This window comes from Gadus morhua, chromosome 13 (assembly GCF_902167405.1).
Source record: "Gadus morhua chromosome 13, gadMor3.0, whole genome shotgun sequence".
Taxonomy (NCBI): Eukaryota; Metazoa; Chordata; class Actinopteri; order Gadiformes; family Gadidae; genus Gadus; species Gadus morhua.
In genome coordinates, this window is record NC_044060.1 from 9535218 (window position 1) to 9552717 (window position 17500).

General features: G+C 45.0%; 1 protein-coding gene across 5 annotated transcripts in view; it reads left to right on the top strand.

Annotated features, from left to right (window-relative positions):
• The window catches only part of LOC115556599 (dedicator of cytokinesis protein 3), a 64321-nt gene that overhangs the window by 11759 nt on the left and 35062 nt on the right, over positions 1–17500 (top strand). For all 5 annotated transcript variants that reach the window (XM_030373711.1, XM_030373714.1, XM_030373712.1 and 2 more), the window contains exons 2-5: positions 8785–8868; positions 9255–9295; positions 13361–13416; positions 14926–15022. In XM_030373711.1, the coding sequence (XP_030229571.1) occupies positions 8785–8868; positions 9255–9295; positions 13361–13416; positions 14926–15022 (278 nt within the window). The remainder of the gene's footprint in view (positions 1–8784; positions 8869–9254; positions 9296–13360; positions 13417–14925; positions 15023–17500) is intronic.

Genomic DNA, 17500 nt, shown 5'->3' on the forward strand with positions numbered 1-17500 from the left:
TATATTGTGTCATTCTTAGATGAGATGAGATTATATCAGATACTTTAATCAAAGTCATAAAAAAACATAGGGAAGGTTACAATGCGATAACAATAAAATAAAATAAAACATACAAATAGATAATCAGAAATAAAAATAAACCACAACCCACATAAAATCCCGACAACATACTCCAACACACACATGAATAATTACAACTCTGTCCATTGCGAGCATACAGTCTTGTTCTCTCAAACACATACACACACAAACACACACGCGCACACACGCACAAGCGTGCGCGCGTGAGTACTCTGCTATGCTTGACTGCTCATACAGTAGCAGCACCTGCTCTTGCTATGCCTTCCGTGTCTCACACACACACACACACACACACACACACACACATACACACACACACACACACACACACACACACACACACACACACACACACACACACACACACACACACACACACACACACACACACACACACACACACATCGTATGACAACATGTGTTTGATCGGCCCATTTTCAGAACGATTATGTGATGGGACGGTGAGTGTGTGCGTGCGGAGAGGTGTGTGTGTTTGTGTGTGATTGTGTGCCCCTCCCTGCTGTGTTGTATTAGTAGTGGCAGCGCATGGCATGCCCCGCCACCCCAATGTAGTGTAAGTGGAACATTATAGTCTACATCAGCTCTGTTTTACACGCGTGCAAACGCACACGCATTCACTGAACCACACACACACACCATCCTGAGCCCCAGAGGGCTGACAGTGTGCTGAAGTTTGCATTCTCTCACATCACATCTACATGTGTGTATGTCAGTGTGTGTGTGTTTGTGCATCTGAGTTTGTATATGTTTGTGTGTGTGTGTCCATATATGTTTGTCGGGGTGTGTGTCTGTGTTTCTGTCACCTGTGTGTATAGTAGGAAGTGTCATGATCATGTTTCCCTGTGTCAGCCATATCTCTGTACCGCCACGTTATTTCTCTGTGTCTCTGTATCGGTTCTGTTGTTCCCCAAGTACTGTTCTGCTTCCTGCTAAGAGTTAGGGCCCTATCTTGCATCCGGCGCACTTGACTTTCTCACTGGCGCATGTGTCGTTGCTAGTTTGCAACTGGCGCAGAGCGTTCTTCTTTCCCCTCCTGCGCCACGCGTCGGTAAATAAGGGAAAGATCTTGCGCCCCAAGGGGCGGTTCGGCGAAAGGAGGAGGCTTATTCTGCCACAAACGTTCCCTGGTGCTATTTTGCAGTTTCAGAAACGACTTGCGCCACAAACCAGGAAATACCTGGTTTAATGTCAGTGGCGCGTTGTTCAGACGCTATTTTAAGGGCGCATGCATAATGTTGCTTGTGCACCTCGCATATACACTTTGCTTCTCTCATCTACCTAGCCACACATTTTTGGTAAATTATTTGGGAAAAAACAGCTGATACAGCGGTAATAAGTGGTACTTTTAAATCAATGCATCTGCAAACACCGTACAGCAAACACATATTTTCTTGACACAGACATCGTGTACATGCCCATAACTTTTAGGATTGATGAGTATTTGATCGTGAGAAAACATTGTTTTACCGCGAGTGAGTGTTACAAAGAATGAATGAATGCGGGCGCCCGTGTGTGTATGTGTATGTGTAAAATAATTAATGAATGCGTTACGCGTGTGCACGCGTTTGTGCGTCCATCTGTTTAAACACACGCAAACTAAACACGTAACGCATAACAGTCCATGGCAATGTATATTAACGGGGGACACATGCATATTAGGAACACAATTCGATGACGATAATGTATACAATACTGATAAGAAACGATGTTTATAATGTATTGCGTGTATCATTAAATAGAACCACAGTTACCGCATATCATATGTGTGTTAAGTATTCTTTGCCGAAATTTATTTGAGGACTCTGAAGTTGTGGAAGAAAACCTTATTCCATGTGTGAATTATTATTTGGCCATAAACTGAGCCATTTGAAGTTTGAAATTCATGTGCATCTGTCTCATCGGAGACTGCAGACGCGCTGTCAAAATATCAACTTGTCAGATTCAAATGTGCTCATGGCTCTTAAAGGGGATGGGAGCTGGCACTCTCATTGGTTTATTGCACATTACGCCCAAACCACACCTACGGGGTAATTAGGCTACCTCAGACCAACCCTTTTTAGATTTGCGCCGGGCGCAAGAGTAATTTTTGCGCCGGTAAAATAGAAACATCGCCATAGAACCTCCCACAAAGCTACTTGCATTTGGCGCTTCTCACTTGCGTTTCAGACCGCTAAAATAGGGCCCTTCGAGTTTCTTCTGCGATGTGTTCACCCTTTACACCAAGGCCTGACAGCCAGATCTAGAGATGTGGAGGTCTGTGTTTCATATTGAGTCTTTCCTTATGAATACATGAGACAGTTTGATACAGTTTGATGTTCTTCTGGGTATTAAAGTTGTTTAGCCGGTTTGGAACTGAAGCTGACTCTGTCCATGGTGCTGGATCTGTAATGTTATCCCTCTCCTCCTCTCTTCTTTCCTCTCCTCTGTTCTTGTGTATTCCCTGCTGTCTCAGTCTCCTCTCTTGTCTGCTATATCTGTTCTCCTTTCTAAATTACTTCATCGCCACAGCATTACCATGGTTGGCAAAAACAAACCATGTGCCAGTCTCTCTCTCTCTCTCTCTCTCTCTCTCTCTCTCTCTCTCTCTCTCTCTCTCTCTCTCTCTCTCTCTCTCTCTCCCTCCCTCTCTTTCTCTCTCTCTCTCTCTCGCTCTCTCTCTCTCTCTCTCTCTCTCTCTCTCTCTCTCTCTATTTCCCTCTCTCTCTCTCTCTCTCTCTCTCTCTCTCTCTCTCTCTCTCTCTCTCTCTCTCTCTCTCTCTCTCTCTCTCTCTCTCTCTCTCTCTCTCTCTCTCTCTCTCCCTCTCTCTCTCTCTCTCTCTCTCTCTCTCTCTCTCTCTCTCTCTCTCTCTCTCTCTCTCTCTCTCTCTCTCTCTCCTCTCTCTCTCTCTCTCTCTCTCTCTCTCTCTCTCTCTCTCTCTCTCTCTCTCTCTCTCTCTCTCTCTCTCTCTCTCTCTATTTCCCTCTCTCTCTCTCTCTCTCTCTCTCTCTCTCTCTCTCTCTCTCTCTCTCTCTCTCTCTCTCTCTCTCTCTCTCTCTCTCTCTCTCTCTCTCTCTCCCTCTCTCTCTCTCTCTCTCTCTCTCTCTCTCTCTCTCTCTCTCTCTCTCTCTCTCTCTCTCTCTCTCTCTCTCTCTCTCTCTCCCTCTCTTTCCCTCTCTCTCTCTCTCCCTCTCTCTCTCCCTCTCTCCCTCTCTCCCTCTCTCTCTCTCTCTCTCTCTCTCTCTCTCTCTCTCTCTCTCTCTCTCTCTCTCTCTCTCTCTCTCTCTCTCTCTCTCTCTCTCTCTCTATCTCTCTATAATATCTATGTTGTTTAGTGACAGCTTCATTACATCGGCACTAGTCCCCTCCAACAGCCGGCGGGCTGGGTATTCTAGTGCTGCCTTCCCCTTCAGCCTTAAATATATGGCATGCACGTACTAGTGTGTGAGTGTGTGTGTGTGTGTGTATGTGCGTGCATCTGTGTTTGAAAGCAGCAATGCTGTTCAAGCAGCAAAGCAAATTACATTGCACATGTAAGCATGCACGTACGTAACGTAATGATGCGTCAACGACAGCACAGAATGAAAGTGGTAGTGGCAGCTCCTCCTCTCTCCTCGTTGTTCTCTTTTTTCTTATTCCTCTCTCCTCTCCTCTCCTTTCCTCCTCTCCTCCTCTCCTCTCCCAGCCCCCTTATCTCCTCTCCTCACCTATTCCCCTCCTCCCCTCCTTTACTCTTTTCTCTTCTCTTTTCCTCTCCTCTCCTCTCTTATTTTCTCCTCTCCTCTCCTGTCTTCTTCTCTCATCTCCTCTCCTTCCTTCCTCATTGCCTCTACTCTTTTCTCCTCTCATCTCCTGCCTTCTTCTCTCCTCTCCTCTCCTTGCTTATTTTCTCCTCTCCTCTCCTCAAGAGGTTTTCTGTATTTGTGTTGACACTTTTAAAGCCTGGCTTCACGTTATTTTCATAATTCACGAAATCATCATAGTTTTTATTTTGCTCCTATCAAAATTCCCTGTGATACACTCTGACACACACGCAAGCACATACACATGCAGCCTCTCTCTCTCTCTCTCTCTCTCTCTCTCTCTCTCTCTCTCTCTCTCTCTCTCTCTCTCTCTCTCTCTCACACACACACACACACACACACACACACACACACACACACACACACACACACACACACACACACACACACACACACACACACACACACACACACACACACACACACACACACACACACACACACACAAACACACATTAACGGCCTCATGAGATTGTAGAGCAGAAGAACAACAGCTTATTTGATTTGTCCACATGTTTGTGTGTGTGTGTGGGCGGGGGGTTGGGGTGTGAAAGAAGAGTTTCAGTCAGTCAAGCAGAGTTTATCCAGGTCAGTAAGTTCATCTCATTAATTTACTTTCTCTCTCTCTCTCTCTCTCTCTCTCTCTCTCTCTCTCTCTCTCTCTCTCTCTCTCTCTCTCTCTCTCTCTCTCTCTCTCTCCCTCCCTCCCTCTCATGCTCTCATTTCCCCGCTCTCTCTCCCTCCTCTCTTAGTGGTTGTCAAAGTCTATTATGTATCTAGACTATTTCATGTCTTGTATACGTTTTACGACATATTATGTACACTTTCGTAAACAGGAACTATACTTTGCATGAACTATGTACTATACAGTGTATTAAACAATGTTACATAAGCACGAGGATGGTTAATAGCTTTTTGTATTGTTTTGGCGGCATATAGTCTTTGTGGGGGGGGCTTTCTCCCCCCCTGTCTATCAGGATTATCATTGTTTAATCCGGACCAATCCTGATAATTCTCCCTCTTTTGTCTGACTCCTCTTCCTCCTGATGACTTCAAATCAATTAGCACTAACGATGATGAGGATGGCGACCGCAGAAATGCTTAAATACTGCTCATTGAATCCATAAACCACAGACAGACAGACAGACAGACAGACAGACAGACAGACAGACAGACAGACAGACAGACAGACAGACAGACAGACAGAGAGACAGGTAGATAGACCGAGAGGCATGCAGACAGGCAGGCAAACAGACAGACAGACCGCAGACAAACAAACAGACAGACAGACAGACAGACAGACCGCGAGACAGACCTGAAGAAGGTAGATAGACAGGGGCTTTAAAGACAGACAGATCACATAAACCAGCAGACAGACTAAATACACAGAAAATGAGACGGACTGATAAACAGCCAGGTTGATAGACAGACAGACAGACAGGCAGACAGATAGGCAGGCAGGCAGACAGAAAGACAGCCATACAGACGGACAGGCTGACGTAGAGGAAGACCGACAGATGGACGGGGGCTTTAAAGACACACAGATCTGCCCTGGGGTATGAAGCCACTAATGTAGTTTAGTTACGCAACCACGCAGGCCCAATACCCAGCCTGCTCTCTAGGACCATTAACATCCAGAACGCACTGGAACATATGTTCTGCACACGCACGCACGCACACAAGCACGCACAAACGCCCTCACACACACACACACACACACACACAGTCATGTACGCACTCACACACACACACATTCATGCGCGCACTCATTCATACATACACACACACACACACACACACACACACACATATACACACACATGCGCGCACTCATTCATACATACACACACACACATACACACACACACACGTGCACACACATAGGCACACATACACACACACACACACACACTCACTCAACATACTGATTCACAGAAGCACCAACTCTTCTATGTGCTCTCAGTTAAGTCCTCAGGTAAGGTTTTCTTGTGTCAGTTGGAGATTATCAAGCCTTTTCATATTTCAGTTTCTATTTTACTCAAATCATAAAGCTCTCAATAGGATGAGTGTCTCTTTTTCTCTGTATAGTTGTCTCTTTCTCTTTCTGTCCCTCTGAACATCTGTTCACCAGATGAATTAACATAGGAGCAGTGTGACGCACGCACGCACGCACACACACACACACACACACACACACACACACACACACACACACACACACACACACACACACACACACACACACACACACACACACACACACACACACACACACACACACACACACACACACACACACATATTCAAACTGAAATAATCTTTTTGTCATATTTCTTTATTCTCCTTTCTTCTTTCTGCTCATTGAACCACTTCTTGTACTTTCTGTCCCTTGAGGTGTCTCATTGGCCGTTGCCTGCTCTCCTTCATAACTTCTACCCTCACTCTCTTTCTCAATCCCTCTCCCCCCTCTCTCTCTCTCTCTCCCTCACAAATTCACCTCTATCTCTCTGCTGTCTCTCTCTCTCCGAAAAAAGAAGATGTTCTTATCCAAAGGCATAAGACCACGCTGGCAACATGCAGAACTTTCTTTCTCTCTCCCTCTCTCCCTCTCTCCCACTCTCTCTCTCTCTCTCTCTCTCTCTCTCTCTCTCTCTCTCTCTCTCTCTCTCTCTCTCTCTCTCTCTCTCTCTCTCTCTCTCTCTCTCTCTCTCAGCATTCATCAGTTGAGGTCCGGTTGCCACTGGCGATAATATTGTTGACCCAATGTTCTTATCAGAGATGAGCGGGTTAACATGAGGCACAGGGAGGGGGAGGAGGAGGAGGAGGAGGAGGAGGAGGAGGAGAATATGTTATATAGAACTGTCTGCCTGTGTGTTTCTTCTATAGTAGAATTGCCTACGTGTGTTGGTTCTATAGTAGAACTGTCTACCTTTGTAGGTTCTATAGTAGAACTGTCCAGCTGTGTTGGTTCTATAGTAGAACGGTCTACCTGTGTTGGTTCTATAGTAGAACAGTCTACCTGTGTAGGTTCTATAGTAGAACTGTCTACCTCTGTTTGTCCTATAGTAGAACTGTCCACCTGTGTATTTCTCCTAAAGTAGAGTCGACTAATTGTGTTGGTCCTGTAGTAGAAGTGCCTACCTGGGTTGGTTATATAGTATAACTATTTACCTGTGTTGCTTCTGTAGTCAAACCGTCTACCTGTGTTGCTTCTATAGTATAACTGTCTACCTGTCTGTTTATTCAATGGTAGAACTGCCTACCTGTGTTTGTTCTATAGTAGAACTGTCGACCTGTCTTGTTAATACGGTAGAACAGTCTCCATGTGTATTTGTTAGTACAAATACAAATGTCTACTTGTATTGTTACCACAGTAGAACTGTCCTCTTGGGTCGATTCCATAGAACTCTCTACCTGTGTGATGGTTATATATTGCTGTGTTCTTTCTGTAGGCGTAATTAAAAAAAAACGTACATTGCATATAACTTCAATATAAATTTTTTAATAAATAAGTGAACGTAGCTATTTTGTACATAACAAGATCTTGGCAGCCATCACAGCATGGGCAGCAGCGCTATATTCATGAGGAAAATGAACAAAATAATCAGTTAAAAATATCATTTTTTAATGGGTCAATATTTATTGATTACAAGGCCATGCAAAAGGATAATGTTCTTATCCAGCGTCAGAATAAGAACATGCTGGCACAATCTAAGAACAAGCACAGGGGGGAATGCATTGCATGTAAAGAACTCTCTCTCTCTCTCTCTCTCTCTCTCTCTCTCTCTCTCTCTCTCTCTCTCTCTCTCTCTCTCTCTCTCTCTCTCTCTCTCTCTCTCTCTCTCTCTCTCTCTCTCTCTCTCTCTCTCTCTCTCTCTCTCTCTGTAGCATTAATAATTTAAAAGAATATGTATTCATGGTAAGTAAGAACAACCTATGCAAAGTAAATAAATGTTTCAGTCCCTTAATTATCACTGTATTCCTTATTCTACCAATCTCTCTGAGTCTCAATCTCTATCTCTCTATATCCCCGTCCCTACCTCTATTGCTCTGTCTTTCCTCAAAATATCTGACCTTTTCTAGTTGCATGGAAACATACAAAAGGAAAACCCAACGCCACAATATTCACTGTTTAAAATATGATGTGTATGTGTGTGTGTGTGTGTGTGTGTGTGTGTGTGTGTGTGTGTGTGTGTGTGTGTGTGTGTGTGTGTGTGTGTGTGTGTGTGTGTGGGGGGGAGGGGTTTGTGTATGTGTGTGTGTGTGTGTGTGTGTGTGTGTGTGTGTGTGTGTGTGTGTGTGTGTGTGTGTGTGTGTGTGTGTGAGAGACAATCCTAAATGATGTGTGGAGTGTGTGAACTCAGAACATAAGTTCTGGGTCAGGTCCAAAATGTGGTGGTGCTGGCAGAGAGAGGTGTGACCAGACAGACCAGACTGTCAGATACCAGCCCCAATGGGCTGACAGCATGCTAGCAACACAGTTGTGGAAACTCCTTTTGATGACAATTCTGACTCGTGCATAATATAAACACACAGATCATCAAACACAATGTGCATTTCTGCAGTCTTGACTTCCATCACTCCATCATTTCCCTACTCTGTTTTGTGTGCACTGTATTTATACTTGGCTCTCTGTACTGTGGAGTCTGTATTATGTACAGACTCCACTTATGTGGAGTCTACTTATTATTATTTAGGTGACCTTGGGTGTCTTGAAAGGCGCCTCTAAATTAAATGTATTATTATTATTATTATTATTATTATTATGTACTATGAATTCTCTATCTACTCTCTGTACTCACCCGCACACCTATCATTTACTGCAACACTTGAACCTCTACAGCTTTGGTCTTAATGTCTACTCCTCCTCCTCCTCCTCCTCCTCCTTCTCCTCTTCCTCAGTGATCTGTGGCTTCCGCGGGTCGGGGTGTCACGGCTTGGCCCTTGAGGTGGGGGAGAGTGTCCACATCCTGGAGAAGAGTGAAGGTACCTCCACCTGGCAGAGACACTCAGAGCTAACACAAAGGTGTTGAGCTCCACTTAGACAGTTAGAAGAGGTAGCACTGATACCCTTTCATGGACCAGGAGTATTATCAAGATACTCCTGGTGTTGTTAGGGTTAGAATTTCTACTAGGGTGACTACAGTGGGGTAACTATGGTAACTACAGTAACTATGGTTACTACATTAACTGCAGTAAAAACGATCACTACGGTATTGGTTACTTCAGTAAGAATGGTAACTTTGGCAACCGAAGCCGAGTGGCTAATGTTCACTAATGTTGCATAAAACACCAGCATCTATTTATGTTGTGTTTGTGTGTGTCTATTTGTGTGTGTTTAAGTGTATTCATCTCATGTGTTCCTTCTTCAGGGTGGTACAGAGGATTCTCCATCAGGAGGCCAAACGTCAAGGTAAAGATCTGCTGCTACATTCATCATCCTAGAGGCTCTTTCTCTCTCTCTCCCTTTCTCGTTCTCTCTCTGTATCCTGACCTCTGTCCATCTCTATGCCTCTCACCCTCTCGCTCTCTCTGACCCCACACCCATACATACACACACACGCACGCACGCACGCACGCACGCACGCACGCACGCACGCACGCACACACACACACACACACACACACACACACACACACACACACACAATTATGTTAACTGATATCAGAGGGATAAAATAATAATCACTTATCAGACCAAAGGAGTGCTGTTATTAAAAAAGATAACCGGGCGACAACCCGGATTGGAGGTGAAAGAAGGTGGGCCCTTTTCACAGCCAATCACGGGACATTGTTGAGAGACAAAGTGAGCGAGAGAGAGAGAGAGAATAGACAATAGAGAAGTGACAGGGTCTTGATGTAATGACTATTATTTAATGATCAGAGTGAGCCTCTGTCTGGCTGTACTGTACTGTGGTAGTGTTACTACACACAGCACACACAGAGAGAGGACAATACGGCTATAGACAGGAGGAGGAAGAGGAGGAGGAGGAGGGAAGAAGAGGAGGGAGGAGTGGAGAGAAAGCTATAGGATAGGGAAGAGGAGCAGGAGGGAGGAGGGGACGGGAGGAGACAAGGAGAGAAGAGAGAATCAGCAGTATGAAGAGAGGAGTGAGAAGGATTTAGGGTAGGAAATATAAGAGTGGAGTGGAGAGAGCAAGGGTTGGAAGAGAGAGGAGGAGAGAGGAGACAGAAGAAGACGAAGGGAGAGGATAGCAATAGCCGAGCAAGGAGGAGAGAATGATATAGGACAGGAGAGGGGAAGGAAGTGGGAGGAAGAAGGGAGGCGGAGAGAAGGATAGATAAGAGGAATGGGAAGGGGAAAGGAGAGGAAGAAGGAACAAAGAGAGAGGACCTTTATATAACATGGATGGAAACATGGATAATATGTCTATAACAGTCTATCATACCTGACTTAACTCTATGCATTATCCAGGATTAGAGTTAGGGTTCATGCAGGGTGCGGAATGAACACATCCTAACTGGGTCCTTTAACACTATGAGGTGATGTTTTAGTTATGAGTAATGGCTTGTAGCCTTGGAAGTGTTAGACAAAGAAAGGTTTGCTGCTGTCATGTTCAGAGCCAAAAAAGACTCTGCAGTAGCTTGCCTCTACATTAAGTCTTAACATTAATGTATTCATATATTCATGTATGCATGTTTGTGGAGAGGCCATGGCTGGGTTATGATGTCCAGAAGGTCTGGGTCAGTGGTCTGACCAACCTTTGGCCTTTTAAATACACATGCAGTGGCTGAGCAAAGAGGGCTAACATCCCCTTTATATACAATTATTACTGCAGGATGGGGTTAGTGGCCAGTGGGAACGAGAGGTAATGTCAAGGCTGTTCATTTAGCCAACACAAAAAAAGCACAAAACATCAAGCCATTATACAATATTAACTTAACAATAACAATGTAATTATATAATTTGTTTGATGATTGTAAATGTGTGTGTTTCGAGAATAGAATCGAATGTACAGCCGTAGCCCTCACGTCTCACCAGTGGCACCGTAGTTTGAAAAACCCTGGTCTAGGAGTGTCAGTAGAACGAATTTGAGATCTTTTGAGATCTGCTAACACAACGCCAACGACCGAAGAGCTGGAGATGTGTCATGTGTGGTTCTTGTCTGTGACTCAAAGGGCCTCAGAGTTAAAAATTTAAAACGGGCCTCCTAAAAATAGCGTCTCATTATTATGTCCATTACTGATGATGTCACTCAGCATGTCCAGCATCAATGTTCCTTGACTGGGCCTTCCTCGGGCCTGAGTGGGAAGACTCTTCAAAATCATCGTTTGACAACAACACAAACAGAGATCTACATTGAAAGACCATGGTTTAGAACGTAATAATCGTTTTTTCTTTGTGTAGCATCTTTGAAAAAGAACTGCGTTAACGCAACTGCAAATCCACAATTCAGGGAAACATTAGAGAGAGAAAGAGACTTTATCAGATGAACTGCTGATGGTCATTCACTCAATCAGAATCGACTACAGTTCCTTGATGGGCGAGGCTGGGTAACGTTCTACTGTGCACTTCGATCTGCCCAACCTGCAGCATATGTTGGCCATACAGCGAATTCAGTGGGAATCAAGCAGAACGTCAGTCGATCACGCCTAAAAATACTACAGTCAACCCAATACAGATTCAGAGAAGAAAGAATTCCTTCTCACAACACTAACTTGTTTTTTTGTGCGTTGCACACATTTACTTTAAAAAAATATACGCAATAATTTATAACAACAATCGAATGAAGACGAAATATCCAGTCAAGAAAGTGGCCCAAATTACTGTTTCCCCTTTGTGGACAATAAAATACACCAAATCTGAATTTCTAATTAATTGTTATGTTTTTTTTATGTTATAATAATACAGTATACTTAATACGTCATAACGGTGCAAATCTTTTAAGAACATGGACGTTTAGAAAATCTTAGAAAATTAGACCGAGAATGTTGTTATGCTGCAATGTAATGGTTTCCCAGAGGCTAGCTCAGCCAGTGAGTCTGGCAGTGGCGATGCCTTTCAGCCTGCAGAGCTGGGCCTAGTCATGGAACAAGGTAAAGAGTGGGACAGAGTTTGGGTAGGGGGGGAGTGTTGTAGAATGTGCTGAAAGTGAGCGATAGTGGCATTAGTGAAATTATTTTCATGTAAACTATCTAAACTATCTAAAGGATTAATCTAGTTTACTCCGTGTAGCTGCAATCATGAATGTGTTTTGAGGAATTATTGGGTTAGTACGCTTGTAACCATGTTAGTGTTCCAAGGAAATTGTGCAAGGTTGGCTATTTAAATCTCAAATTTCTTGAAAATTAGGTTTTAGGAGGTGGAAAATGTAAAAAGGATCTCCCATAACACCCCTATTAAAGACTGAAGGCCGGACCCATATGTATTGGGCTCAGCCCGATCCTTAAAACGCCCCTGATTGAAAATATATGACCCTACACATTTACATGTTAGGCCAGTATATGCTTAAAAATGTAAAAAAATCATTATTATATACACTATTATACACAATAGCCTAGGGTCCAGTGCTGTGCGCTCAGTGAAGGAGAGGGAGTGTCTCTCTCTCACTCTCGTTTGACCTTTTCAACTACATCAGTTTTCACCCAGCAGCTAAATAACACTTCTGTATAATCACTGTTGAACACACACGCACCCCCCCCCCCCCACACACACAGACACATACATACACACCATCACGCACGCAGGCACACCCCCACACACACGTGTGTATGTGCGGATGTATATGTATTTGTGTGTGTGTGTGGGTGTGTGTGCGTGCGTGTGTGTAGAGACAAAGCGCCGATAGGACAGCCCCGATGCTAACAATAGCTCCACCCTTTACACATTATTAGCGTTAGCCTCCTAGCCGACATTAATTATTAACTGGCAAAGTGCCTGTTCGCTACGAGGTGCTTAGCTTGTTTTCATGTAACCTGTTTCAGTCTAGCGTCTGATGGCCCAATTATAGTTGTATTTACTGATACCGACTAATGGAAGACTTTACGAGAACTTTAGAGTTCATTTTTAGGATTTAGTTACTGGATGCGATTGGTTTGAAGAAAACAATTTTGAATACATGGAATTTCTTAACGCTGTTGCTTTGCTAGCTTACAGCAGCAAACCAACTTTGTGTAGAAATGAGACAAATGACCAACGCCCTGTTACGCTATGGAGTGGAAATGTTCAGAGAAGTCCTTAAGCTTTAGGAGTGATATCTTATTGATTAATGTTGTATATGATTTGAACTCATCCTTGGTTTGATAATTCTCTCTCTCTCTCTCTCTCTCTCTCTCTCTCTCTCTCTCTCTCTCTCTCTCTCTCTCTCTCTCTCTCTCTCTCTCTCTCTCTCTCTCTCTCTCTCTCTCTCTCTCTCTCTCTCTCTCTCTCTCTCTCTCTCTCTCTCTCTCTCTCTCTCTCTCTCTCTCTCTCTCTCTCTCTCTCTCTCTCTCTCTCTCTCTCTCTCCATCCTTCCAGGGAGTTTTTCCAGCCAATCATGTTTATCTGAAGAAGGCAGTTGTCACCAACAGAGGGTAAGTTTCTCATTGACTGACTATTATATGACCAAGTATGGTAATACAGTTATAGAGTAGCGTATATTGGAGTTCTATCTTACACACTGTCAGTACGGTCAAACAGTCAGTAGGAGCCCGGGGACTAGCCTAGATAAGATACAGTGAGAGAGGGAGAGACCTGTGAAAAGCCATAATAATCTGCCCATGAATACAGACTCGGCATACTGTACTTTGTCAGCTGGCTAACGTAGTTGTCCCTGTGTGTTCAATTCTCTAGAGAACTGTCCTCTTAGAATACATATTCTAACACTTAAATATTCTCCTCTCCTTTCTGAGTCAGCCTATCAGACCCCTCCTCATCTGCATCGCGGCACTTAATTAATGATACTGAGAGCTAAATTAATTTAATACGAATTAGTGGCTTTAAGTATGGCTGTCGGCACGGTGAGATACTCACTGGTGACTGCAAACACAACACTGTCTCTCTCCTCTCCTCTCTCATATCTTTCCTCTTGTCATGTCTTTCCCTTCTCACCTCTCTCCTCTCCTCACTTCATAGCTATCCTTTCCTCCCCTCTCTCTCCTTTCCTCCCCTGTCTCTCCCCTTCTCCTCACCTTAATTCCCTCCTCTCCTCCTCTTTCTCTCTTCCTCCCGTGTTTCTATCACCTTCTCCATTCCTCTTGTCCTCTTCCTCTCTTCCTCCTCTCTCTCTCTCTCTCTCTCTCTCTCTCTCTCTCTCTCTCTCTCTCTCTCTCTCTCTCTCTCTCTCTCTCTCTCTCTCTCTCTCTCTCTCTCTCTCCCTCTCTCTCTCTCTCTCTCTCCTTCCTTCTGGAACCCCAGGGGGGAGAAATTAAACATTAACCTTACATCACCATAACACATGGGAAGAACGGTTCAGCTGGGTATTCCCATGATGCATTGCAGGTGGGTTGATGGATAGAGGGTTTGTTTAGCTACAGGGTGGAGAAGCAGCAAGACGAACAGAGGGGAGAGAAAGGAGGAGGAATAATGGAGAATAATTAGACGAGGGAGGGGAGGGTTGAGGAGATTCAGTGAAAGTAGAGCAAGAGAGAAGAGGAGGAGAAGAGGAGGAGCAGAGGAGGAGCAGAGGAGAATGAGAGATAAGTGTTACTAATGGAGCCTTTAGCTACAGATGTATATTAATTGAGAGAGAGAGAGGGAGAGAGGGAGAGAGAGAGAGAGAGAGAGAGAGAGAGAGAGAGAGGGATAGAGGGAGAGAGGGAGAGAGGTCGACAGAAGACAGTGTGTGTGGTTATTCCCAAGTCTTTTCAAGTCTTTGCACTTGTCTGATAACAAGTAATTATGCAGTTCCTGTTTCTGCATGAAACTATCCCTTAATGTGTGTTTTTCTATGTGTGTGTGTGTGTGTGTGTGTGTGTGTGTGTGTGTGTGTGTGTGTGTGTGTGTGTGTGTGTGTGTGTGTGTGCGTGCGTGCGTGCGTGCGTGCGTGCGTGCGTGTGTGTGTGTGTGTGTCTGTGTGTGTGTGTGTGTGTGTGTGTGTGTAGGCCCCATGAGACGGTGACCCCCCTGGAAGACCCCATCGTAACCGAGGTTACGTCCACGCTACAGGAGTGGGCGTTGCTATGGAAACAGCTTTATGTGGTAAGAGGATGTAAACATACCAGGGTATGATAAGATGAGATAAGATTAACTAATGAAACGTCCCTACACTAATACACGCACACACACACACGCACGCACGCACGCACGCACGCACGCACGCACGCACGCACGCACGCACGCACGCACGCACGCACGCACGCACGCACGCACGCACGCACGCACGCACGCACGCACGCACGCACGCACGCACGCACGCACACACACACACACACACACACACACACACACACACACACACACACACACACACACACACACACACACACACACACACACACACACACACACACACACGGGCAGGATAATAGAGCGGGTGCGACAGGCGCACCATGGGGTTGAGACCGGCCCTGTTCACACCTGGCATTCCCACACGTCTTTGGGGATCTGATCACAAGATGTGAACGCACCCGCGACGCATTGAGGAGACGATGGGGCCGGATCACACATTCGGAGGTGGTCTGAGCGAACTCATTCTTTTAGCAGTGTGTACGCCAATTAGTCCCGGGCCCGATCGACCGTTCGAGTTCTGCAGTGGTGTTTTGCTGCATGTCCTCCCCTCTCTCTCCCATACCTTCCTCTCTATCTCACTCTATAATAAAGCATAAAAATGCAAGAATAAATTCAATAAAAAAAGAAGTACTCACTCACTCCCGCACCAGCGGCGTCATATAATACAGAATTTGAATTCATCAGACTGCGGGAGCATGTCTTCGCTATGACTACTTTATACGTCTAGAAGCCCATAGCACCACATTTGGTCAGGAAATGTTAGGCGAGTTTATGTTCACACCGAGCGGGGAAGTGAGAGCCCACCACCAGTGTCCCCTTGAGACGCATTCGATCGCGAGGTGCGAACGGACGCTCTCTCAGTGGTCCGCTGGTGATGGGATCACCCCAGACACACGTCAGCGCCTGACCCCAACAGGGCCAAGGGATACGGGGTCACACTCCGCCAGAAAGACTGCGTGTGTGTGTGTGTGTGTGTGCGTGTGTGTGTGTGTGTGTAAGGGGGAGGGTATGAAGAGGAAAGAAACTGTTAGAAGGTGAAGGTCTTAAACACCTCTCTGAAACATGGAGGTGACATGTTCCACCAGCCCCAGGAGGAAGAGGAGGAAGAGGAGGATGAGGAGGAAGAGGAGGCGCAGGGAAACCAGACACAGGGCGTCTGGACAGTGAGGAGAATGTTTTGCAACACATGTTTGACCCAGTTATCTGTTCTATTCGAGGAGAGCCGCGCGCGACAGCTCCCCTTTCGTTTGATAGAGTTTGTCGGGGTGGAGTTAAGTTGGTGTTCTCGAAAAGTTGTAAGGTGAGCCAGGTCCTCTGTCCTCCGTGTTGGCTCCTGTCCCTTCCAGCTGCAGACTGGGCCTCCTGATGTCAACAGCTGTAGCCGGGCTGCATGAGCCTCCATTTGGCTCCGGGATAATCCTCTGCTTACATGCACATGACCTCCACACTCTCAGAGAGGTCTAGACTTGTTTTGCACCTCCAAGTATCTCCAAATTATATTCCTCACCAACTTTACAATAGGTTGACTAATTTTCCCACAGATACAGTACCTATTTTTAATCTATGTATTACCTTTAACCAGACTGTTTTTGTGGACAATATTGGATTACCTTCAATAAAGCTCAACGACGCAATTTCAACCTAAATATAGCTCCTAAATCACCTAAAGCATACCTTTGCAAATATTTGGCTATTTGGTATATGTGTATATGTCATAAGAACAATCAACATTTGAATTGACATTTGGTCTTAAACACATAGGCCCTCATTTATCAAACGAGCGTACGACAGAAAACGTGCGTAAAATGGACGTACGCTCATTTCAACGTTGAGCTTGGCATTTATCAATTTGAACGTGAGCGCAGGCTGCGATGAAATCTCAAGTCAGGTCTGAGCTCGTGTACGCAAGTTTTTTTGGCGCAACATACGGGTATTTCAATGATGAATAGTGCAGCACAAGTAGCCCATGTTCAACATCTGCATTAATTACTAAATAAATTGGAATTAGCCCAGCCGTTCAAACAATTACAATCAAGTCAGGCCTAATTAAAAACAGTATTGCTATGAAAATAATTAGAATGTGACAGGTGAAATGTTTATTCAGCTGTCTATATTAACAGGAGCTTTGCCAAATAGGTGGTCGTGTCTCAGCGATGGCAGATCTGGCTCTGTTAAGGACCTCAACGCACAGACGAGAGAGTTTTTCGAGACCGCACCGATTTTTTTAAGGAGGTCGATGAATGGCTCTTGAGTCGTTTTCGTCTCCCAAGGCATCTCCTGATGGAGCTATGCAATGCTTCGGAGCCACAGTTAAGGCGAGAAACTAGGCGATAAAACGCAATACCTGTGCAGGTTTGCTCTACCTTGGGATTTTTGGCCACCGGGATCTTGCAGCGGGAGATCGGGGACAGGTCTGCTATTTCCCAGCCAAGTATTTGCCGAACCATG